The sequence below is a fragment of the Leuciscus leuciscus genome (genome assembly GCF_965113295.1).
Source record: "Leuciscus leuciscus genome assembly, chromosome: 12".
Classification (NCBI taxonomy): Eukaryota; Metazoa; Chordata; class Actinopteri; order Cypriniformes; family Leuciscidae; genus Leuciscus; species Leuciscus leuciscus.
Window position 1 is genome coordinate 5,329,042 of NC_138736.1, and position 25,957 is coordinate 5,354,998.

The following is a 25,957-nucleotide window of genomic DNA, read 5'->3' on the forward strand; positions in this document are numbered from 1 at the left end:
TTTTCCTGCTCTTTCATCATTTTCTTTGGAGTTTAGCAGCATCAGAGAGGAATCCTTCGGAATGGCTTGACAGGATCCAAATCATCATATCCAAAGCGTACGATGGATGGACGTGGGAAAGAATCGTATCAAAGGTGTTTTTGAAGCAATGGTTGTGTACACGTCTCTGGACGATGATGAGGTAGGGAGGGGTTCCCAGACAGCTTTTGTCTGCTAAGGCAATATTTGGAGCGGCTAAGGTCACACTCTCCATGGCAGTCGACCAGATGGGCACCTGAATGCTGGTTCTGGAGGCAGATGGCACAGGCACTGGCAGTGGGAAGAGTAGCGGGTATCTGGACATTTTTTGGCTGAGGTAGGCATGCTTTATCAGCAGGGACTAAAGTTAGCCCAAAATAACATTCTGAGGTAGCTATCTTTGGAGGTATACAGCTTTTGGTGGGTATTACAGAGGATAGGAGTAAGAATCCATCACCTTTATGGTTCCTCTGGGGTAGCCTGCCTCGAGGCATGTACGGTGAAACATATAACAATCAATTTATTTGAACTCACACAACCACAAGCGAAGGCAAAAGCAAGGCCACGTTATTAATCTTGGTATATATCCGAGCTAAGGCTAACAAATGGAACAAACCTCTGTTCCCTGTAATCATGTGAACTGAGAATATAGCTTGTTTTGTAAATCATGTAGTTCGTTAAATCTTATGTTCATCTTGTGTATATATTTTATTACCACCGGACGCATTGCAAAGGGAAGTTTTGGTTTTTAGCAGAAAGTCCTTTGGTAATAAAATACAAAGTGGTTTTGGTATCATTGTTTGTTTTGTTTTGCTTCCATTGTGTATTTATGCTCAGAAAGAGTGCCGTAAAAACTATTTGCAACTTAAAAACAGTGTACAGTATCTCCTAAGGCTATTATTTGGTGTTCTTGTGCGGACACGTCAGCATATAGATCTTAAAGTAGTGAAGCTTTGGTTTTTTAGGGAGGTAGCAAAGAAACAAATGGGACAGGCTAACTTAAACTCAATTACAGTAGAAAAACTCTATATGCATTTTTGTAGATACTTTACACCCTTCAACGGTAGCAGCAGTTTAGGTGACGGCCAGGACATGATAAATATGGATTAAAGGGGACTTTGTTGGGCAGGCTAGGCAGAGGAACCACAAAGAGCGAGATCACGGAGGCAGTGCTAGCCTGTGCCTGTGCCTGTGCCTGGCAGACTGGACGAGTGCTGCTCAATAAGAACCTGGCATTGGGTCTGGCGATCTATATTAGGAACCTGAAAAAGAGAAAACAGCTTTTAGTATGATATGCTACCTTTTTACGAAACCCTGACAAGCAGAGCGCAAGTTTCAATGGGAGATTTCCATTGCAGTGCACTCACTGAGACCCTGTTTACACTTGGAATTAAGATGCGTTTTGGTCGATCGGATCACAAGTAGACGAGGGAGACACATTCCCGTTTACATCTGGTGTTTTAATCCGTCTCTTATGCCCACTTTCAAACACTTCTGTCCTGATTTCTCCGAGGGGAGGGTCTAAATGTTTGGTTTTTTTCAGATCTTTTGATCTAATGGATAAAATAAGCTCACGCAATTTACATATGAACGCACCCAGAGACGACGGATAAACACACAGAGAGCATCAGCTTTCGTTTCTGCTCTGACAGCCGCAAGCAGGGGCGTCGGACTGGGGGTAAAACCAGTACTGATTACCAGGGCCCCAAAGGGGGAGAGGGCCCTTGAAAAGTCTGGAATATATTTTATTTTACCTGGATATTTTCATTTCCTTATTAAATTTCATAATAAATGTCAGATCAAATGTAAAGTTAGTGTATTGGCTGAATAATTGAATAGTTGATTGACTGACTACATTTTGTATATATAAAAGTAAAGACTATCTAAGGTCTCACGGTCCCACCCCTTGCTAATGCGCCAAATGGTTTAGTCCATCTGCACGCATTTTGTTTATGTTAGTTAGTTGAAATTAATAGGCTATAATATCTAAAATTGGCAATAATGGGCTAATCAGTGTCATAGGTAGCTTGGTAGCTCGTCGGTAGCAACATATCATGTCAACATTATATTTGTCAGATTTAGTAGAAGCAGATCTTAACATTGTGAAACACATGGCCGTCAGTTTCAGAAACTGTCACATCACGGAGTGTAGCAACAGACCTTTCATCCTCCTCTTTGGATTTGAGGAACATGGGGGCCCATCAGGACTGCCTATGCATAGGGCCCGGGATCTTGTGCTACGCCCCTGGCTGTAAGACCAGCCGAACACTGTGAGTGTGTGTTAGAAATCAGGAATGGTGAGAGAATATTGTTCTTGGTGCGTTTTTCCATCTTCAAACCAAACTTAGGTCTTCAGCCCAAAATGTTTAAAGCCTGTCTGGCTTTAGCCTTTAGCTAATGTTTACGCATTAGGTCATTAGGCGGAGAGTAGGTGGTTGTTTGTGTCTGTGTCACATTCGACCACATGGGCGTTTACACTACGAAAGCAATGCGGTCGAATGCGTTTTCAACTACATCTAGAAGTGGTCGAAAGAGGACAAGCTCAAGACGTTTTAGACCCCGTTTACTCCTGTATTTAGCATCGTCCACTTGTGATCCAATCGATCAAAACGCATCTAAATACCAGGTGTAAACAGGGCCTGAGATGCTAAAGCTAGCATCGTCCACTTGTGATCCAATCGATCAAAACGCATCTTAATACCAGGTGTAAACAGGGCCTGAGATGCTAAAGCTAGCATCGTCCACTTGTGATCCAATCGATCAAAACGCATCTTAATACCAGGTGTAAACAGGGCCTGAGATGCTAAAGCTAGAATCGTCCACTTGTGATCCGATCGATCAAAACACATCTTAATACCAGGTGTAAACAGGGAAAAATGCTAAAGCTAAGTATTGTTACTGATGATACAAACTCTGTTAACAGACAAGAAAAGGTGTAAAAGTGTTTTGGCAGTAAAACAATCTTCCTGCTGATGAAACTGGTGAGTCACATGCTGTAAAAATAGACAATCTGCAAAAATAGACAATCTGCTAAAGGCCGCTTATTCTCAGTTATAATGCAGTGAGAAGCCAGACCACAGATGACAGTCTTACCGGAGGAACTAATTCAATGCCTTGAGCAGGCCGTGTTACTCCCTCTTTTGGGATGCCATTGCTTTGAGAATGGTGTCCTCCATCTTCGCCCTGTGGCACAGACCAGCTGTCCTGAGTCCCTTTCCTACAGAGGAAACTGAGACAAAATTTAAATTCATTTATTAATGTATTTATATCATGTGTTTATTTAACTACAGTAGTGGCCAAAAGTGATGGCCGGCCAAGAACATCTTCATCCTTTATTCAAATATTATTATTATTTTTTTAAAGATTTTGTAAGCATATTGCTCGTTGTGCTTGGAGTCAATAGTTTTATTTGTGATGATACAATGAAACATGCCAAATTGTGCGACATTAAATTATTAAATTATGAACACATGCAAAAACAAGAGAGAACCAATGGAATTTTAATAACTGATTATGATGTAGTCAATGCATGCCTCTTCCTGTGAGCTATTTGTTTTTCTATGCATTTTTTGCAAAGTGAAATAAAACCTGTAGCTTTAGTTTGCCAAATAATTTTGTCAGATAAATACCTTAAACAAGTTTAGTGTTTTGTTCTTCCCTCATATTTAAAAATATAAAATATTTTTCTAATATTTTGAATGGAAATTGTAGAGTCATTAAAACACTCTCTCTCTCTCTCTCTCTCTCTCTCTCTCTCTCTCTCTCTCTCTCTCTCTCTCTCTCTCTCTCTCTCTTTGTCTCTCTGTCTCTCTCCTCTTTCTCTCTCTCTTTCTCTCTCTCTCTTTCTCTCTCTCTGTCTCTCTTTCTCTCTCTCTCTCTCTCTCTCTTTCTCTCTCTCTGTCTCTCTCTCTCTTTCTCTCTCTCTGTCTCTCTCTCTCTTTCTCTCTCTCTGTCTCTCTCTCTCTCTCTCTCTCTCTCTCTCTCATGCTTATTTTAATATGATTATATTTTACATTTGTGAAGTGAATTAATATTTGTAAAAAAAAATATTTGTAAAATTTGTGCATGTAGTTACATGACATCATCTAACCAAAAGCTCCATTACCTGCGCCGGTATCCGAACATGAGGAAGAGCACGCAGAAAATGATGCAGGCCATGCCGATGTGGATGCCAATCACAATACTGCTGACCGAGCTCTCCACACCCCTGCAGTTACAGTGAGTCTCCTCTCCTGAACCACAGAACATGATCATTATACAGTGCACTTAAAAATAATGAACAAACTTAGATGTGCCAAAGCAAACGCTGCTTTACCAGCTCTGGTTTTAGCACTAGTTCCGTCCTCAGCCAGTGACACCAGTTTCTTCGAACAGTCACTCTCTCCATTGCCGTTGTAGGCCACCAGTTTGACTTCATACACAGCGCCGGGGTCTATGGGGGAAAAATTAAATCAGTCAGTATCGCACACGCTGCAAATCAATCAAAGATACACATGCATTCGTGTCTAGGTCTAACACATATACATTGAGCTGGTTTTGTTGACTTTGCCACTATAGAGCTATTGATGGGGATTGAGGTCTGGTGTAAAAAAAACCTTTGTACGTGATGTCCGATCTTGCTTTCATCATCTCAATTTTCCCGAAACTCACACTTTTTCACGTAATAGTACTAGGATATATTCTTAGAGGAGTGTTTGTTCTCTAGCACTATATACTTCAGAACATTTCAACTATCACTGTACAAACATAATGGCTTCTTCAGAGGTGCTGAAACAGGTCATTTATACTGAATAGTGAAGCGAGAGAGTTTTCAGTATAAAACGTCAAAATAAGCAGGGCTAGATGGAATCTGATGGCTTTTTTGTGCTGATTATGTGGGAAAATTCTACAGGGAGGTGTAACAAAATAAGAATTGTATTGTACTAAAGTACAGATGACAATAAAGCTCTTGACTTGAAAAGTAGGCCTATTTATACACTTAAAACTGTTTTTTTATTTTTTTATTATTATTTTACTTTTTGGTGCCAAACAACCCAAAAAAGTGGTGATTCACATTTGTCAGGGACCCCCTTCCAAAAAATATAAAGGTATTTATAAATATACATTTTCAGTTAAAAAAAATAATTACACAAAGTGTATTATACTAATTAATTATAAAGACTAAATGAAATTGTACACATTTTATTTTATTTATTTATTTTGCTAAATTAAATAATTGCCTTTTTTTTCTTTCTTTTTTTCGTTATTATTAAAACAATAATAATTTAAAATGAACTATTTTATTTATAATACGATTTTATCTTTTATCTTTCTCCCCACTATCAGAGTAATGTTATATAAAACTGAAACACTTTCAGATTTTGTATTGCACTTTTCACACTAAATAAGGTTTACTTTGAAAGCCTTAAAACATGCTTTGCAATAAAAAAATTCAAAAATTTTCTGCAGATGCCAATTTGAAAACCTCTGACTTAATATATATTTAAAATTCATGAATGTAATTGCATTTGATAAGAAAACAGCTAACCGTACGGCGTCTGCAAATATATATTGCATCTATTATTGCATCAATATAGTTTACACAAACAGAAACCGCTTTCCCTCACCGAGATGAGAGAAGATGTGAGCGTTAACATGGTATTGCAACTGAATCGGCCCCAGGATCTCTCCATGAGGAACCCTGCGGTATGACAGTCGGAAACCCTCCGTTTTCCCAGGCTTACTGGGCAGCTCCCATAGCACCTGGACTGCTGTGCTGTTTATTGCTTTGGTGAAAAATGTAGGTGGACTGGGCACTAGATGGGACATAGAGAAAGAAAAACCATTATAATCAGCTCAGAGGAATAAGGAACACTGTCAAAGTTAATTCTGTTGAAGCAAAAAAAACATAAGGCGGGTGGGCAAAAGGGAGGCCATGCTCGAACATCTGTGACAAAACAGGGGAAGGACATATGTGTGGACAGCTGACGTGGCTCAGAGAAGAGACAGCAGGGGAGATGGAGGAAGAGTTTGAAATTGTAGTGACCTAAGCAAAACATGAACCAAACAGCGGAGAGTGTGTAGCTACATACCGCCCCCTAGTGTTGTGGAAACGACAGCGCTGGAGCGTTCACTGGCACCCAGAGGAGAGTAGGCCTTCAGGTAGATGGAGTAGGTGGTCGCAGGTTCAAGGTTTGTGAGGTCATGCTGAAATGTTGTCTTACTCACTGCCTCCTGTAGTTCTTTACTCTCAGGCTCTGAAAACAAAAGTGCTATGCATTAGGAGTGGTGGTAAATTAAGCTCGATCTGCTGTGACGTCACAATCATGTTGCATTGTGGTTTATGGATCTGCCTCAAAATCGAGGGGTCGAGGGTCTGTCCATTTAAACTTTCTTCGCCAACTTGATGCAACTTGAAGTTGAATGCACTTCAAAATGAGCGCCGGGGGACATGGCTAGGGATGTTTGCGAATGTTTTGTCTGAAGTGGAGTTAAGCACAGCCCAGACTCCAGAGGCACTTACCGCCATACTTGCGGATGTGCAGCACGTATCCGATGATCCCGTCTGTGATTTCAGCCGGCGGCTGTGTCCAGGAGAGCTGCAGGGTGGTTTTAGACAGGGCCGTGGCTTTCAGGTCCTGAGGGGAGTCGGGCAGCTCTTTGGACAGGGAAACAGCCAGACGAGCGCTGGCCTGGTTAGTGCCGGCAGAGTTCTCAGCGATGCACTGGTATATGGCCTCGTCCTCTGATGTGATGCGAGTCACGGCCAGGGTGCTAAAAACATTCAAAATAATTTAAGATGTTGTGACCTTTGTTAACATTTACAGATATTGCACGTTACGATTTGGATGAGAGAATATAAAACAGGTGAACACTGACATCTAGTGGACAGAAGTTGGTAATGACACCAGATATTTTCAAAGGTAAATGGACCCTTTTTATATTTCTGGGGTTCTCAGAAGCTGAAGTCGTCATAGTTCGGTAAACTTCTATAGTAGTGAATGGGAGATGACTGTAGATATACTTTTTGTATTCCCATTTGCTCCAATAGCAAAAAAAAAAATAAAAAATAATTTTCAAAAGAGGGAAAAAATATCTATTTATTTATTACGTTGGTCAGAAGAGAGAAAGATGTCATATTTGCCTTTTGTATTAGAAACACCACCGCAGCAGTTATTTAATGCCAAAGTTACATTAACATAACGTGAAATATAGCATTACATTTTTTAAACATGAAAATATTAGAAATATTTACTCGATTTGCAATGTTGATTACTGTGGAAACGAGTCATCGCAGTCTGTGAAAAGGGTCCATAAAGCAGCTAAAATATTGTTTTTATATTTTCTTACAAAAAAAGAAGAAAATAAAATTAGAAAAACAAAAACAACAATAAATAAAAAAATCTAAATAGGCACCTAAACATATAAATAAAAAAACTTTTTTTTGTGTGTGTAATTTGTGTGTTTATAGTATAGGCATGTGTAATTCTGAAGGTTTTATGGGTAAGTGTAATTTTGTGTATTCCTGTTGCAATTTGTGAGTCTCCGAACTGTGCGTACCTGTTATTGTTGGTGAGTTTGACATTGTCACCAGGCGTGAGGATCTTCCCGTTCTTCAGCCAGATGATATGAGGTTCAGGAACACCCTGAGCCACACAAGTGAACACTGCACTGCCCCCTGCTGTCTTGGACACAGACTGCGGCCACTGCAGGAACTCGGGAGGAGCTGCGAGACAGACAGGGAACAACAGGGTTACTGTTAAAGTTCACTAGAGCTAAAACAGTGACACCTTACAATAAGGTTACATTAGTTAACATTAGTTAAACTGCACTTCTACAGCATTTATTAATCTTTTCAACATTTACTAATACATTATTAAAATGAAATGTTGTATTTGTTAACATTAGTTAATGCACTGTAACATGAACAACGTATTTTTTATTAACTAACGTTAACAAAGATTAACAAACACAGTAACAAATGTATCGTTCATGGTTAGTTTTTGTTAGTTAATACATTAACTAATGTTAACAAATGACACTTTATTGTAAAGTGTTAACAATAATACTAAAGCCATTACTTGAAATAAAATAAATGTTAACTTTTAAAAATAAAATATTAAAAAACTTTAATATAAAACTAAAAAACATTTCTCATTTGCACTTAGTCTAACTTGATTTACTAAAATAACTAAAACTAAACTGAAATAAAAATAATTAAAAACTATATAGACATATTTAAAAAAGAAACCTAATAAACATTCCAAAAACACAACAAAATTGCTAAAACTTTAACAAAAATTAAAATGAAAGGTAAAATATAAAAATTAAAACTATAATAGTAGCCAACTATACCAAAATAAAAAAACAAAGACATTTATTTATTTAACCAATTTAATAATGTAATTAGTAACACTTTCCAATAAGGTCCATTAGTTAACTTTAGTAAATGCATTAAGCATTATCATTATTATAAACGTATTATAATTCAGTATTTATTAATGTTATTAATAAAAATAAAACTGTTCATTGTTATTTCGTTATTCAGATCCATTAAATAAAATAAACACATACAAATTTAGATTTTAATAAAGTATTAGTAAATGTTGAAATTAACATTAAGATTAATAAATGCTTTAAAAGTATTTTTCACTCCTTAGTTCATGTTAATGAATACAAATAACTAATGTTAACAAATGAACCTTATCGTAAAGTGTTACAATGTAATTACATCAAAACCAAGACAATGATATGAATAGCTTTAAAATGCGTCTGTTTTGATCTAAAATAAAAATAAAATTTCAGTTATTTTTGAAAATATTACAAATATTGAATGTGAAAATATTATATTAAAATATGACAAAATATTGAATGTGAAAATATTATATTAAAATATTACAAAATATTGAATGTGAAAATATTATATTAAAATATTAAAAAATATTGAATGTGAAAATATTACGCAGCACACACAGTATGATACAGAGACAAAGCTAATTTCAAATGATACATTTGTTTATCATCAAGACATTAATATTTTACCAGTATATGGCCCTTATAAAATGCACTCAATTCAAAAATCAGATCTTGAACTTAAACTCTAGTTTTTCTGCTCTCTGTCTTCCAGATGCGGGTTCATCGTTCCGCTTGACACCTCTTCAATGTCCGCACAATGGCCATGCATATATGTAGAGCTCTCCAGACCCCAGGACTATGCATCTCATTGATCTACTGACACCCACCACAACCAAACCCCCCCAGACCGAACCCCTTCTCCCTGGGAAGAGGGTCCGAAGTGGTCTGTGGAGGTGTGGAGGGTCAGAGGTCAAAGGGAACCCTATTTCAATAGAGAGCTATTAATCAGGCACCGATCTTTAAAACAGCGAAGCTCCCCCTTCAAAAGAGGTCAACATTTTTAAAACCGTTGGACAAAAATATAGATTTGGCAGATCAATATGAGCCGCACAGAAGATGTTTAATTGGGTTTCACAGCTGATTGTTGTTTTTCATCATTGTGCCCCGAATAATATCGAAAACGGAATTAAAAATGAAAAGATTTCTTTTGAAATCTACTTCAGAATCAATTGATAAGGAAAGTAAGTTCACTTAAACTTGAGCAAAAGAGCAAAAGTATACTTTTGAAAAGATATGGGCACCTCAAAAAAAAAAAAGAATATAATATAAAACAAATGAATTACTTTTTTTATATAAATCTCCCTCCTTTTTATTTAATTATTTAATTGATTTATTTATCATTATTATTAGTAGTAGTATTTTTTTTTTTCATTTGATGTTTAAATGATAGTATATGTTTATATATACTTGAATATATAGCCTATATAAAAAATATTTATGGTTTTTATATATATATATATATTTTTTTTTTTTTTTTTTTTACAGGCACAAAAAAAAATACTTAAAATGCAAAACTGATGTGAGAATATCATAACAAGACATCAAACACTACTATAAAAACATAAAATTCATCATATATTTCCTCGTAGGCCTGAAATGAAAAATGCAGCCTTTAAAAACACTTCATTGGTTCTGCTTAGACATTAGGGTCAAAGTGAGAGGCGGGAGGGGCAGGAGGGGCAGGAGGGGCTGGAGGGGCGGGAGGGGCAGGAGGGGCTGGAGGGGCGGGAGGGGCAGGAGGGGCTGGAGGGGCTGGAGGGGCTGGAGGGGTGTGTTTAATGAAACTATAGCAGGGCACAATAGGACAGAGGTCACTTCAGACCTCCAGACGCAATCTGAATGAACAGCGGTGTGTGTGTGTGTGTGTGTGTGTGTGTGTGTGTGTGTGTGTGTGTGTGTGTGTGTGTCATTCATCAGCCACGTCATTGTGGTTCTCCTCTCTCCCAAGAAGCACTTCACACTTGAACCTGAGTAGAACTGTTGATGAATAGACATCCTTGAATAGAAATGTTTTAAACTGAGGACGGACTAAATAAAGGCCTTGAGAGGGATCCGATACATGCTGCATCTGTCCAGCTCATATACACAACTGGACAACATTTTGAAATATAGATTAATATATAACTATTTATTTTATTTTTTTAAATGTGATTTATTCTTGTGATGCAAAGCTGAATGCTCAGCATCATTACTCCAGTCTTCAGTGTCACATGATCCTTCAGAAATCATTCTAATATGATCATTTGCTGCTCAATTATTATCAATAAATGGTGCGCAAGTATTAAGAATAGTTCTTATTATTATCAATGTTTAAAACAATTTTTGATGCTTGATATTTTTGTGGAAACCGTGATACTTTTGATCGATTTAATGCATCCTTGCTGAATAAGAGTATTAATGTCTTTTATTTTATTTTATTTTTATCGTACCTACCCTAAACTTTTGAAATGCAGTGTATCACAGTTTCCACAAAAATATGAAGCAGCAAAACTTTTTTTTCATAATAATAAGAAATATTATTTTATCCAGAAAACTGTTATTTTAAAGTGTAATAATATTACGCAATATTACAGTTTTTACTGATTTTTTTTATTTTGATTTTTTTAATGCAAAAAAGTGACTTCAAACTTTTGACTGATAGTGTATAATTACACTATTGTAACTTTGAGCAGATAAGACTTATTATTAGCCCTGATTTCCAAAAATGATGGGAAATCAAAGCTACTTTGCACCATGTTATTATAAACATGTTTAGCTGTGAAACTTATTCTTTTAGCAAAAGGTTTTCACATTATAACACGTGTGTAAGGAATAACGAAAACCGCTCTTGTTCGATTTCCGTCAGGCTAAAGCATTTATACGGCATCTTAAAAAGACGAATTAGTATCAAACTTCTTAATTACATGTAAACGAACAATAAAAGTCAGCTATCGAGCTCACGCACACATAAAACACATGCACATGTCGATATGTGACTGATTCAGATGGATTTATAATTTGATGACATGCAATTTCCCTTGCCTGCAAAGAGGAAGCAATCAGAGTACAATTAAATAGCAGCATCAGCTTTTGGTGGTCTGTCTTTCCCTCTAACAACTAACCAGCTGCGTCTTTACAACCAGGGCCGACTGACAGCATCAGTGGCCAATCCATCTCATGTATCGATCAGTTGTTCTTTTAGCAGGTTCTCAGATCCCGACCTTGAATCTGATCAGTTGGCTATTCCTCCTCATTCATTTCATTCTGTTGTGTGACTTATGCAATCAATTAATATTGTTGAAAAAAAATGCCTATTGATGTGTAATACTTTCATACGCATAACAAAATGAACAAATTCTTGAGAGCAATCACTGGATTTCAAGCCACGATGTAATGACTAGCTCCATGTTCAATATGAATGGCTATTTTTGCACTTGCTATGATGTGTACTAGGTTAACTTTAACTTAAAAAACACTTCAGCTGAACTAGTCAACACCCTTTCATTTTGTCATATTAAAAATAACCCAGGGTGAAGACAATGGAAGGGGTTCCCTCGATACCGTCATGAACTTCGTCACCCGCTGCCTGACCACCAGCTGGGAAGAGAACAACTGCCCTCATAATGCTATGGAAACAGTGGGGGAGGGTCATGAAGGACCATCGCCCGTCCTCATTTGAGGACCATCCATTCTGCTTGCCCCGCCCTCACTGCTTCATCACCTGTCTGTCAGAGGAGACTCCGCCCCCTCCGCTGGCTCTCCACTAAGAGCTTCCTAGGCCAATGTCAAAGGTGAGAAATGAGAGGCCAGAGGTGAGAGGGGATACCTCACCCCTCCCAAAACACACACACACACACACACACACTAGGAAAACTGCTCTTTGCCTGTCTATCTACCCTTTTGTTCTCTATTGTCCACATCTTGGCCCAGCATCTGTCTCAACCTTCACGGGTGTGTGAAAGTGCAGACCTCACTTCCACAATGAGCTGAGAGTCTGGAGGACAACAACCTTTCAGAAATAGACCTGAACTTGACTAGGATGTGCTACACTGTAAAAAAAATTCTGTAGTTTTGCAGCTGTTTGCCAGTAACTTACTGTAGATTTAAATCAATGTTATTTACTGGCAACAGTTTGCTCAAAGTTAAATGAACATTAAACATTAACAAGTCTTTGTCTTTACAGAATAAAACTATAAAATAACAACCTAATGCAAAGCATTCTACAATACATTTTACAAGTTGTTGCTCATTGTCAGTTGTGTTAATGGTAACAAATTGAACCGTATTGATGGTTGAACAAATTTAACCTTGTTGTTAATAAAGCATTTTTGAGCAATTCCTTGGCATGTAATTTAATTTCTCTTTCTCGTTACTCTAAATTTCAATTTGCATCACTGATCCGACTTACTTCACGAGGCTTTTCTCAGGGTGTGTTGGGAAGGTTTTTGGTTTCCATTTTGGCGAAAATAACCGAACCTAATCTCTTTGTTCCCATCTTACACAAAAAGTGGATCAATAAATGAATCAATACATTCAACATTACCTCCCCCAAATGGCTTCACTGCCAATTCTGTTGTAAAAGACTGATAGGGGTGAATATTGATTGATCAGGCTTAAGCTGGACATTTGGGTCACAGATCGAGAAAGCACACCTGGGTGCAATTTAACAAATGCACAAGAGTACAAGAGGATAATCTACATTATCTCAAGCGCAGATATTCAGTGCTTTGATTATGTTTTTCTGTCTCCTGGCCATCTAAGATGTTAAAAGACATTATTATGCTTATGTTCAGATGAATAAAGAAGCATAGATCTTCACAGCTACTGACTGTCTGTGTGGTATTAAATATGACTTTTGTATTTGACTCTCTCATGGATGATTTACCCATTTGTTCTCATGTTGTTTATTCCTAAAGACCCCCAGTGTGCAGCTACTTTGAAGATAGCCAATAAGATGAGCATATATATACCTCAGGGATATATGATCAGGTTGAATGTATGGACAGTAGCTGGGTGATGGATGAGCTTTGTCATTGGGGTGCTGAAGGGGGGATATCTCCTAACAGCTGACTTCATTACACAAGCTATTCCTCTCAAGCCCAGCTGGACAGCACCAGCAGGAACGTAATTACCATAATGATAGTCAGAGTCCCACACTATCAGACCCAGAACAGAGATCGAGTGAGAAAAAATAACAAAAAGAGCAGAGAGAAGGGAGGGCCTGAATATTGACTTCTCCTGCTGTGCTGACCAGTCAGCTTACAAGGGTCATGTTCAAAACCAATTCTGCTTGACGCCTGGTCATCATAGCACTCAACAAACACTTCATACTTTCATTATACACACACAAAAGATCACATGCTTGCTATGTTGTGCTCAGTGAAGTGTGCAAATAATAAAATGACTGTAATAGTGGTGCTTTGTGAACTTGTGTCACAACAAATCAGGATTAAGCGGTGTGGGGGTCAGCTATTACTTCCCTTATGAGTTTGGATCATTTATGAAATTCTGAAGCTTAAACATATACTTCTGTGATTTAACACACTACCGTTTTATAATAAATTATTATCAAGGACGCATTAAACTGATCAAACGTGACAGTAAAGAGATTTATAATGTTACAAAAGATTTCAAATCCTGTTCTTTTAAACTTTCTTTTCATCACAGTTTCCACATAAATATGAACTATTTTTTCAACATTGATAATAATAAGAATTGTTTCACCAAATCAACATATTAGAATGATTTCTGAAGGATCATGTGACACTGATGACTTTGTAATCACGTGAATAAATGACATATTAAAATATATTAACATAGAAAACAGTTATTTTTAAATTGTAAGGTAATACTTTTTTTCCATGGTCCACGTTAAACATTCTACCAACTATAAGTAACTGCAACTACATGTCAACTAGCAGTCATTAGAGTATTAGTAGACTGTCTGCTTAGTATCTGCTAACTTTTTATTTTAATGCTCCAAAAAAGACATTCTACTGACTAGAAGAAACTTTGCAACTACGTCAACTTATTCTACTAACCCAAACCCTAACCTAACAGTCTAACCTAATACTCTAATGAGAGTTAGTTGACATGTAGTTTCAGAGTTACTTATAGTTAGTAGAATAGACTTTCAAAAACATTTTACCAACCCTAAACTTTTGAACAGTAGGCACTGTAAATGATCTTTAATCTGGCATAAAAATGCCAAAATGAAGAAAAATAATAAAAAGGATTTGAAGCCTGAGTGGAAGATGAGTAATATTTGTCACAAAATAATATCTTTGGATTTCTATTAGAAATCCAGTAAGGTTACCTTGCACGACCAGCCTGCCCAGAGCGGTACGCCTCATCCTGGTGCCGGGCCGGTTGGCAGCACACACATATACTCCAGAGTGCTGAAGGGAGACATCTGAGATCATCAGGTTCCCCGTGCCCAGCACCTGTATGCCCTCCACTCCGATCGATCGGCCATCTGATGGAAGTGGATCATGAGAAGGAAATTAATTACGAGGAGAACAGAACTAGAGAACAACTAAGGGTGCGTTCACACTTGTAGTTCATTTCTCTTGGTTCTTTTGGTCTGGACCAAAAGAGAAAAAGATACATTTAGCCCTGGTTCGCTTAGCATTCACACTGTCCAAATCTACAAAACAAAACCGTATATTTTGCGACGGAACTTATTGAACATCCAAAACAATGCTGTGCTGGACTAAATGAACTGAACTGTAATGGACAGCATCGGGACTGTGACGAGAAGAACCAGGTATTCTTGAGCATTCTGTCCTTTTTAGGGTCACATCTTAACCTGTTTTGGATTTGTTTACATGTCTTTGGTTCGTGTTGCGTTCATATTTCAGTCGAACTGAAGAGTTTGACTGGAAGAGGAAAGAGACCAACCTTTTCAGGGGTCTCAGCCCGCTTGTTTGGTGTCACCAGGGTCCAGATGACCACTGTTGTGCCTGAACGTGTTCATTGAACGATAGTTCATGAACTCATTCATATTTTGGGCGGAACGTGAACTGAACGTACCGTAATACTGCCTGATGAACGTTACTGTGAACTCGTTCATTCTGGTGTCTGTGAACGGCACGCTCTCACTTTAACTTCGTTCAATAGGATGCCAGATTTCTATAGAGCCTTCCAGGCGAAAACACGGCGAAAACACACCGTAAACAGGCCTTAATATGTAGCGGAAAAAACACCCAATCTGGCAACACCAGCCACCAGTGTCGCGCCGCCGCATGCGTAATCAAAACAAAAAGAAGCATGGAGGCGTCGTATGATCATTTAAATGAGTTTGATGACAAGGTCGGTGAGGATGGGAAAGTCTTACATTTCTGTGCAAACTTTGAAAGGAAAAGAAAATTTGCACTTGTTGAACCTGCCTGGTATATTTTTCCAGGATTCCACACTGTAAAAAATCCAACTTACGTTTTGTATGACAAATTCAGTTTTTAAAGTTTATTCAACTATTTAACATGAAAAAAGTTGAGAAAAGTTGAGATAACTCAAACACGTAAGTTGAGAGAACTCAAAAATGTCCTGCAGCTGGTTGCCTTAAACTTTTAAGTTTTCTCAACATTAAAAAAGACCATTCAAGCAGCACGTTTTCCCTCATGTTAAAACTGATAAAATAATTGTGGTCTGTGGTTCTAAATGGGCTGTGGCAATAATTTTGAAAAATAATAGCTTGTAGCAACATATGGAAAAAAAGACTGTGTGCTAATAAAATAATAGCTTGTAGCAACATATGGAAAAAAAGACTGTGTGCTAATAAAATAATAGCTTGTAGCAACATATGGAAAAAAAAATCATTTTTGGAACTGTGAACTTAGTTCAAAATTTTGAAGTATGAACTATGAACCGAACTAGTTCATTTAAAAATTTGTGAACTGAACTTTGAAATAGTTAATGTAGAAAGTGAACTTTCCCAACACTGCGGATGACAGCGTTCACACTTATTCAAATGAACCACACTAACAGAGCAATCACACCAAGGTTCGTTTTAATCGAACCAAACCTGCCAAGTGCGAACACACCCAGTTATCCTTGGACAGTTCAAGTATGAGGATACCTACCAAGTCTACTCCAAGACACAATCGGGCGAGGGTTTCCGGTGGCGATACACTCCAGGATGGCGGTCTGATGGACGGTAATGGTGAGGTTCTGTGGGCCGGACAGGATGAACGGTTCCTTATAGGTGCGAGGGACACCTCCTATAGCGTAGAAGAACAAATAAAGAGATGATAATATTAGGATGACATTTGACATCATGACATTCGAGGTAATCAATGTTCTTGGTTGTGTCCTTCATCAAACCACATGTTCAATACAAACATAATTTAGGCCTTATTTACTAAATGAACAGAGTTTAAGGTTAAGGTTATGTACATCTGGGGTGTTTGTCAGATCAAGGTTGAGTACTGACCGGTTACGTTCAGATAGGCTTCGTGGCTGTAGCGGGTGTTGGCGATATTGGTGGCGACACAGCGGTAGACGCCAGCGTCTGCTTTCTTAACTCCTGTAATCTGCAGAATACCCATTGGGAGAAGTGTGTACCTGTGGAGAAAGAGTAACACGAATGAGCAATTGTGAGGAACAAAATAAAGAAAGACTGTTTGCTGGGACCATGTTACCTGTCATCAGAGGTTCCAAGCACAACACGGTCCTTCTCCCAAGTGATGTTGGCCTCGGGAATGCCATTGACCTGACACTGGAAACGTGCAACACCTCCCTCATCTACTGACATGGACTCTGGGTGAGTATGGAATTTAGGGAGAGCTGTGGGACGAAGAGAATTGAGTGAGATTGGTAATAATAATCCATATAATAAATATAAATAATAATTAATATCAGTTGAGTGAGATATGTTCTGCTGTATATTCTTTTGAACGTTCTATTCATCGAAAGAATCCTGATAAACGTGTATCACAATTTACACAAAAATATTAAGCAGCACAACTTAACATATAACATTGATAATAATAATCAGAAATGTTTCTTGAGCAGCAAATCACCATATTAGAATGATTTCTGAAGGATCATGTGACACTGAAGAGAAGAAATAATGCTAAAATCTAGCTTTGCATCACAAAAATAACATATTTTTTAAAATATAGTAAGATAAAATAAAAATACTTCACAATATTTGTTTTTACTGTATTTTTGATCAAATAGAGACTTCCTTAAAAACATTTACAGAAATATACATTTAATCTTATATATAATTTTATTTACATAATTGTATTAAATATTAAGCATAAATGTGACAAAACTGTGAGGTTTCAGGGTATATTCTCTTCATGATTTTGCGTGTCGAGTTTTGAAGATATTTGTATATAACATTTGATTATTTTTCCTATATATTTCCAAAAAATAAATAAAAAAATAAACAAATGTATTTATTAAAAGATTATTTTGTGGTATAACAATTATTCTGGTATAGCATTTTAATTTACAGTCCCGTTTTGCATGTACATACTATAAATTATTGTAGTAATTACAATAACTTGGTACTAGTCCAGAACCTACCCTTAAACCTAATCTTAACCCATGTATTTACCTTATATTACTCAGTACTTTCTTAGTAAGTACACTATAAGCACATTGCAAGTGCACATACTGTAAAAAATTATTCTTACTTTCACATATGTGAAGTTACCATGATAACTTGACATTAGCATCTAAAATGTTGATTTTCATTGGGGATGTAGGATGAGGGGCCAAGAGCGTTGTGGTCTAAATAGCCTGGTCATTCATATAATCAATAGGCAGGGGTGTTAGAAGAAGGGCCTCCCAATGAGAGTTCATTGCCATGGTAACGTCGTACCTTCCGGGGAAGCATGTAGTGACAACTATAATTCTACAGGATTATCACCCACCCTACTGCTTTTATAGGACCAAAGGGAGAGCCAGAGGAAGATGGGAAAGGATCGAGTAAAAGCCGAGACAAGGAGTAAGTGGACATTGGTGCTGCCCCTATGTCACTGTATTTCTCACATAAACAATTAAAACAAAGTATAGGCAAAGCATACGATTTCATATCATACTCATATATGAATTATTTCATTAGCTAGCCTCAGTCACTCACATGCGAGCTGCACACGGGCCTTGCGGCTGACCAGCATGCCGTAGTGGTTCTGTGCAGCGCAGTAATACTCTCCAGCATCGGTCGTATCTCCATCCCGTCTCTTCTGGAAGCTGCGGATCAGGAGCGTGCCGTTGGATAGGATCTTCGCCCGGCTGGCAACTCCCGGAAGCAGCGGCGCTCCGTTCTTATGCCACGTCACCGTGATGGGACCCTCGCCTTCCACCCTGCAGTCCAGCATCAACGGCCTGTCCCGCACCGCGATCACGTCACTGGGCTGCGTGAGGAAAGCCAGCTCAGATCCATCACACAAACCTGAAAGTGAGAGAGGGATAGAAGATGGGTCAGAACACAACTGAATCAAACCCTAAAAGGTAAAGATTGCATGTAAAATAAATGGTCAGAAGTTATGGGTATTAAACGATGATATACAAGAAGGGTGACAGGTTTAAAAGGCAGTTAATATTCAGCAATATTATCAATTTGACTGCAATGACACTAATGAATAAGATCTAAACTGAGGCGGATAATGACATTGTCTTTGTAAAGATGCTTTATAGTTGAATCGAAGCTGTTTCATAATTGATGAAATCTGCAACAAGAACTGATCTGATCTGAATATTGACACTATTACCTTCTGTAGATGGACTGAGTTTGCTTCATAACTAATGAGCAATGCAATATTCACACTGTTATTGAAATAAATGTGCACTGTAAAAAAAAAGTTGCTGCCTTAAATTTTTAAGTTCAATTAACTTGGATGTTTAAGTCATTTCAAGTTAAATTAAATTAAACTGACTTAAAAAATGAGTTGAATCTTGTATAACTTATTAAAAAAAGTTGAAAATTGCTTGTTTAACTTATTCTGATGAGTTAAAGCAATGTAAAAACATATGTTGTCATAACTTATTGTAATCAACACTGAACTGAATATTGTTTTTTAGAGCTGCTTTGGAGCTTAAATTGTATTAATATTTGTACATCTGCAACATTAATACTGTTGGTTTCTTGTTTATTACTGTGAAGCTGCTTTTGAAACAATATTTATTGCATAAAGCAAAATATAAATAAATGTGACTTGACTTCTATAGACATTAAAGTTAGCATCATTTTTAGCTACTTTTCCTTTTGAGTTTATGATATGCATGTTTTTGTGTTTGTTGCATATTGTCTGTGTTCTTTGTCACTTCAAGACTCAAACTAAAAGGAAAAATGCCTTGAAAGTGAAAGCTCTGAAACTTTCAATATCCCCCAAAAACTGCATTTGTGCCTCAAGACTGACGTCATTGTGAGCTTTACCATCTAAGCATATTTACTCAGTATCATCAAACCAAACCTGGTCATCACAATAGAGACAAACGCAATGTAGCCAGTGAAGCAGAGAGAGCTGCGACAAAGCCAGAGTAGAAGGGATGGAGAATTAGGGTGAGTTATGGGGTCAAGTTAGAGGAATCTCTTTTGAATAAACCCACCCTGATGACAATAGGCCTGTGACGACACCCAAAAAAACAACTCTCGGTAACCACCAGGAGCCTTCTGCACCTCTCTCAGTCTGGACCATCTGCCCCCCACTTATACAAACCCCCACCATCCCAAACCCCCCAGCGGTCACATTTTCCTTTCAGTCTGATTCCAGGGTGACTTTCCCATGCCACTTGCTCACCCCAGTCCTCTCTCATTGTCAACTCGCTACATGGCCATTCCACACATCCTCTGTGCTTTTTATATGGAGAACTCCAGACCTAAAGCAACCTTTAATGTGACCTCTGGAGATGGCCGGTGTCTCCAGCATCTGTTATGTTAAACAGCACAAGTCTGCTCTTGAACTTGTGTTAGATGAGATGTGAAGTACCTTCCTTCAGCATCTGTTAGGTGGATATTATAACCTATATACCCCCCCATTCAATATGCACTAAAATATACAAATTTCTGACCACTGGGTTCCTCGAACGCCACCTGCACTTGATCATGACAGCCATACCATGAATGTCAAAAGAGACTAAGAGTCTTAGTTATAGGGATAGATCAGCCAATAATATTTTTATATATATATATATATATATATATATATATATATTAAAGTCTCAGTGTGTTTTTGGACCCCATTGGCTTTCATTGTATGGACAAAAACAGTTCCTTAAAATATTTGTGTGCAGAAGAAATAAAGTCATACAGGTTTGGAATATCACAAATAATTACATATTTTTCATTTTTTGGTGAACTATCCCTTTTAAGTGCATCTAGCTGCTTATTATTTCGACATATTTAGATTTATGTATGTCATTTAGAGCTGTAAAAGATGTGTTATGCTTATAGCGATGTAAAAATATTTTACATAGATATTGGTGTGCTAATATTGGATATTTAATTGTGCATTTTGACCTTTAGATTACCTTCACCATCACCTAATGCGTACTAATTAAATCTTTAAAAACACTAACAATGTAATAACACTGTAAAAATGTATCTTTAGCAAATATTTTTTTCATAATGTACATTATAATGCTGCGGTGACTTTTTACTTTTTTTACTTTTAGCTTTTAAAATTTCTAATTTTAGATTTTTTTTTTTTTGTATAGAATGAAAATATTATCAGTTTGGTCCAGAACTATAAGAGTGTTTACTTTAGAAAACCACTGCTGCAAAATCTGACATTAACAATGACAACAACATGACCATATAAGCTCAAGCATCTCTTGGATAATATCAATAATGGAGTCCATAAATATATAGAGCTATAAACTAGTCTTCCACTGAAGGGAATATCTGGGATGCTCCTTTTGCTCCCAGTTAACTCGCACACTGAGCAGATGTGGATGGGGCGAGACTGTCTCTTCCTTTTTCAGTTTTATGAGGGCTAGCTTACATCTGACCCTTCCCTGGCTTACTGCACCCGAAGTGTTAATGAAATTCAGAGGTCCCAGGGGAAAGGGGGGGTTATGTCACACAAGCTGGATTCAGAGATATAGAGTATAACACACGGGCCAAAGCAATAAAGGTACTGGTGTACAAATATAATGTACATTTTTTGCTTGATACATCCAATAAAAAAAAAGGAAATGAGATAGCAGGGATATAAATGGACTCGATCTTAAACACTAACCATCTTAGAGAACAATAAAATGTATTAATATACCATTTTTGTAAGAAAGAGGTTTTATGTTTATGTCCACCTCATATTTGAATCTATGCATCTTTTCATTAGAGAAGTTTGTCATTACACCACACAAGCTCTCCATGGTCTCCACAATGGTGAAGATGGTGCATATGCAGATTATAAAGTCTTATAGCCCTCTACAACCTGCATGAGACCCGGACAGAAGTGTGATTAAGAGCTCAAGTCTGGGGATAATTCAGATAATTCAGATGAGAGGTGGATAGAAATGGGGTTTTGGGGGGATTGTAGATGATGAGCTGAGCAGCAGGAGACCCCCACCCATCCCCACCCCTTGAGCTGTGACCTCGGTCCCTAAAGGGTCATGAGAGAGTTGGTGAAGGGTGGATGAACAACGTGGGGCCTAAGGCACACAGCCTGTGTCCAGTCACACACACAGTCCCAGCCCCCCAATTCGGGCCATTGTCCCCAGACTAATGTTGGACCTGAACTTCACAAACTATTGTTGGAGGCCAGACATTATTCTAATGTCCTTCGTTTCTAATCAGAGTCTCTGAAGGGTCAATGAGGCAAAGATTTGTAACACTCTCACCATCACTTTACCTTTACTATGCATATAATATAATATAATATAATATAATATAATATAATATAATATAATATAATATAATATAATATAATATAATATAATATAATATGAAAATGTCCTGTATTAAAACTAGGGCTGCATTTATTTGATGAAAAATACAGTAATGTTGTCAAATATTACTACAATTTAGCATAACTTATTTCTATTTTAATATATTTTAAAATTTAATTATTTCCGGGATGGTAAAACCTGTATTTTCAGCAGCAACCGAACTTTGGTACTTTTTTCCCCACAATTTTATGATGAATATGACTTTTGTCAAAACTTTTTTGTTTTTATTGAGGTCTTTATTTTTAATCAATTTAATGCAATTAAGTTTTTTTTTTAGTTAAAAAAATAAATAAAATTTAAGTCTTACTGAACCTAAACTTTTGAATGGTAGAGTACATATATATCAATCTGCATAGGTCTGTTTTATAGCTAATCTGAGAAAAAAGAAGAAAAAAAAGATTTGAGGGAAAAAAATTGTTTAGAACTGAAAACTACAGAACTACAAGACTCTCATATTCTAATATTTTAATGCTCATTATCATTTCTATAGCTGAGTCTCTGCTTTGTCCAGAGAAGATTTTAGCATTACTAAAACTGGCCTGCCACTTTGAAAAAGTGATATGTGCCTTTGAAAGAAATTCTTAATGCATATGAACATTCACAAATTCTTCTCGCTCTCTTTTTCTCCCATTATATCCATGGCAGCAGCAGGAGATCTAAACGTAAACAATAGCTGAATAACTCGGGGGAGGAATTGTAAAGGAGCTGGGTGGAGAGGGGGGGATCACGCTGCTCCGGTGGGCTTCTTTTGACTCCATAATAGGAGTTAAATTCTTCCTGACTACAACAGCCACAAGCTGTCTGCACAAACACTCCTTTGTGTTGGTCATTTGAGACAAAGTTGTCTTTTGTTTAACCACTGATTGCCATTAGGTGGCATATGCCAAGTTCAAAGTCATGCAAACACACTTACATTTCCACTTAAGAGGAAACAATCCCCTGAAGTTGAACTCCACCCTCCTTATTAACCAATTAGCTTCTTTTTGTGCTCCACTTTTCTCTCTACAAGTATCTGACTCCAGTTTTTAAAGATTTTTAAAGTTTTAAGATACTATTTTTCAACCAAATATATGACTTTCTATTAATTAGATCGTGTCTGTAGGTCAACAGCTTTTATGAAAAAGTCTTTCTCAGGCATGAAACCTTTGGGTAAAATCAATAAGCAATACGCTCCCAATTGCAGAGGGAGGACACCCCATCACTATGGCCTCAGGTCTTTAATTATTGGGATAAGGACCAGAAGGGGGTCCAGGGCTTCCATTAAGCCAATCTTTTTAATGGAGCAACCAAGGGTTAAAATGTCCCTTTGCTGCAACATGTGAGTTTTAATGCCTCTGTTAGTTCCTCTTTGGCTTGATGAACCCTGATGATTCTCTTTAACTGAACAACCAAAACTAGTTTTAAGGCCTCTAAAATGAGCTAATTTAGCCAGCACTTTGTATTACAGGTTATTACACCAGCTTCATTACCATGAGGAAAGTGGATATTGCTTCAATTAGAGCAATGAAAGTACACACTGAAGTGGCTCTAACCTGAAGGTAACTAACAAGTGCACATGATCACTCACAACTTCTGTGGTGATCCACTGGAGATGGAAGTTATTTTAAATATGGATTTAAAACTCCTACTTATAGGAGAAACTTTGTGAAGATCAGGTCCAGACCATGACTTGCTTTAGCAGTGATAGAGACATCGGCCACCCACTGCAGTCTGTGCCCTGTGTGTGTGTGGATTAGCTGGATGGGTGTCTGGTCAGAATTAGCTATATCCATATGTTTTCTAGGAAGATGAGGAGTCTGTGGCAGGATTATTCAGGGATGCACACACATAAACCTCCAACAGCTTTAAGGAGATTTTAAATATACCGCTGCTTCCCATAAGGCTGGAGCAGTGTTATGGAGATCAGGGTGTTGGGGGTCAAAGGGGGTTGGGGAGAGGTGGACACTTTTGTCTCCTTGGCTCTCTTTTCGCTCCAGCCGCTTTGGACCGCTCCGCTGTCCAGGAGAGGGACCCCAAAGGTTAATACGACCCAAGGTCACCGCAGCTCCTCTGTCTGTAAGGTCATCTGTTTCCCCCCTCCCCTCCCCTCCTCCTCCTCCTCCTCCTCCTCCTCCTCCTCCTCCATGAGACTCCCAATCTCCTTCTGTTCAACTTTCCGAGTATGTTTATTTATTATTCCACTGCAGGAGATTTATTCTAAAGAACGCACATAACCTCATGGCAATAACATCTGGTTTGAAAATAAACTGTTTTGATCCTAAGTCAAGTCATTTAGTCTTTATATTAATATTCAAGCTGAACAGATTTTTGTTTCTTATAAAAACCTGAATATTTGAGAAGAAAAAAGGTTTGATGCAGGATTTATATGATTGCTCTACCCTGATAACTTATATTTTTATATATATATTATATATTTTATATATATTTTTTCTTAACTTAAGAAAGATTTACTTAAGAATAAATTAATAAGATAATCAGATCATACAAATAAACCTTTTTGCATTGTGATAAAAAAAATTCGACTTTTCTTTTTCATATTCATTCAACGTTAGCCTACATGAAAAAGTTTTTTTTTTTTTTTTTTTACATTATAGCAAAATCTTTGTCACCATCCATTTGACTTCTCATTTCTACTCTATTTTATGGGTTTGAATTTAACCAGCAATTAAACTTTTGTTACAGTGACTGGTCATAAAATTAACTCTTAGTTGAATACAAACTATTGGGTTCTGATGTTTAGTGTATAAACACATTAAACTAAATACTAAGCTTCTATATAATTATACTCTATTCATCAAAATTAAAATTTTACTATGTTCAAATACACTGAAATTTAAAAGGTTCATATGTTCCCTAATAGGTGAGAAACACCCTGTGAATACTAATTTAACACAGAAAACAGCATAGAGCTGGAAGAAGGAGGATAGTAACAGCTGAAGTTACTTTTATGAACTTTTAAAAGATGCTTTGTGCACCAATAGCTTGTCCTGCATTAGGATAACGAAACTCTACAACGAGAGTGTTTAATGTAGCTAACGGCAAAACAAAGCAAATAAAATATTAATAAATATTAATAATGTAATATTTGAATTAGCTTCATAATTTATTAATTGAACGGACTACTGAGGGCATATATCCAAATAAGAGAAATCAGACAGTTTGCAGTTTGTAGGCTAGTCGTAGAATCGTCAGAAAATATCATACAGAACTCAAAATATGATATTTAAATCTCTCTGGTCAAAGTATGCTTCTAAGGTTTTTATTTTATTTATTTTTTAAGAAACCACATGGAAAGCAGAGTGCACACAAATAGGTGAATAATAAATAAAATGACTAAAAAGCATAGGCTACCATATCTTTACAATGTAAAAAATAAATAAGTTTATACTCACAAGAACCAACAAACGTCAGGATGGTCAGTAAAATCCGTGGCTTCATTTTCCTGTGTAACGTTAAATCCTTTCAAAAATAATGGAAACAGGTAGGCGACTTCTTTGGGGTTAAAAAGAGTTTCAAAAGTGAACAAGAAAAAAAAAATGTGCTAAATGTCTTTGTATTCGAATAAAAATCTTAAAACGGAGTCAACCTAGCATAACATCCTCGTTACTTTATCACACGCTCCAGCTGGGCGCTGCTGGTCACGTCCACGGCCACTGTGAGA

General features: G+C 37.2%; 1 protein-coding gene across 1 annotated transcript; it reads right to left on the bottom strand.

The window, feature by feature from the left end:
- Positions 1 to 356: 356 nt before the first annotated feature.
- On the bottom strand, positions 357 to 25,734 carry LOC309511816 (immunoglobulin superfamily DCC subclass member 3; the record flags this gene model as incomplete). The annotated part of the gene is made up of 14 exons (XM_082187141.1): positions 357 to 1,280; positions 3,112 to 3,247; positions 4,124 to 4,250; positions 4,334 to 4,450; positions 5,625 to 5,813; positions 6,090 to 6,254; positions 6,521 to 6,771; positions 7,558 to 7,723; positions 14,708 to 14,866; positions 16,473 to 16,610; positions 16,823 to 16,953; positions 17,031 to 17,175; positions 18,485 to 18,796; positions 25,689 to 25,734. 14 exons carry the CDS (start codon positions 25,732 to 25,734, stop codon positions 1,191 to 1,193), a joined length of 2,172 nt encoding a protein of 723 aa, XP_082043267.1. The 3' UTR covers positions 357 to 1,190.
- Positions 25,735 to 25,957: the final 223 nt, after the last annotated feature.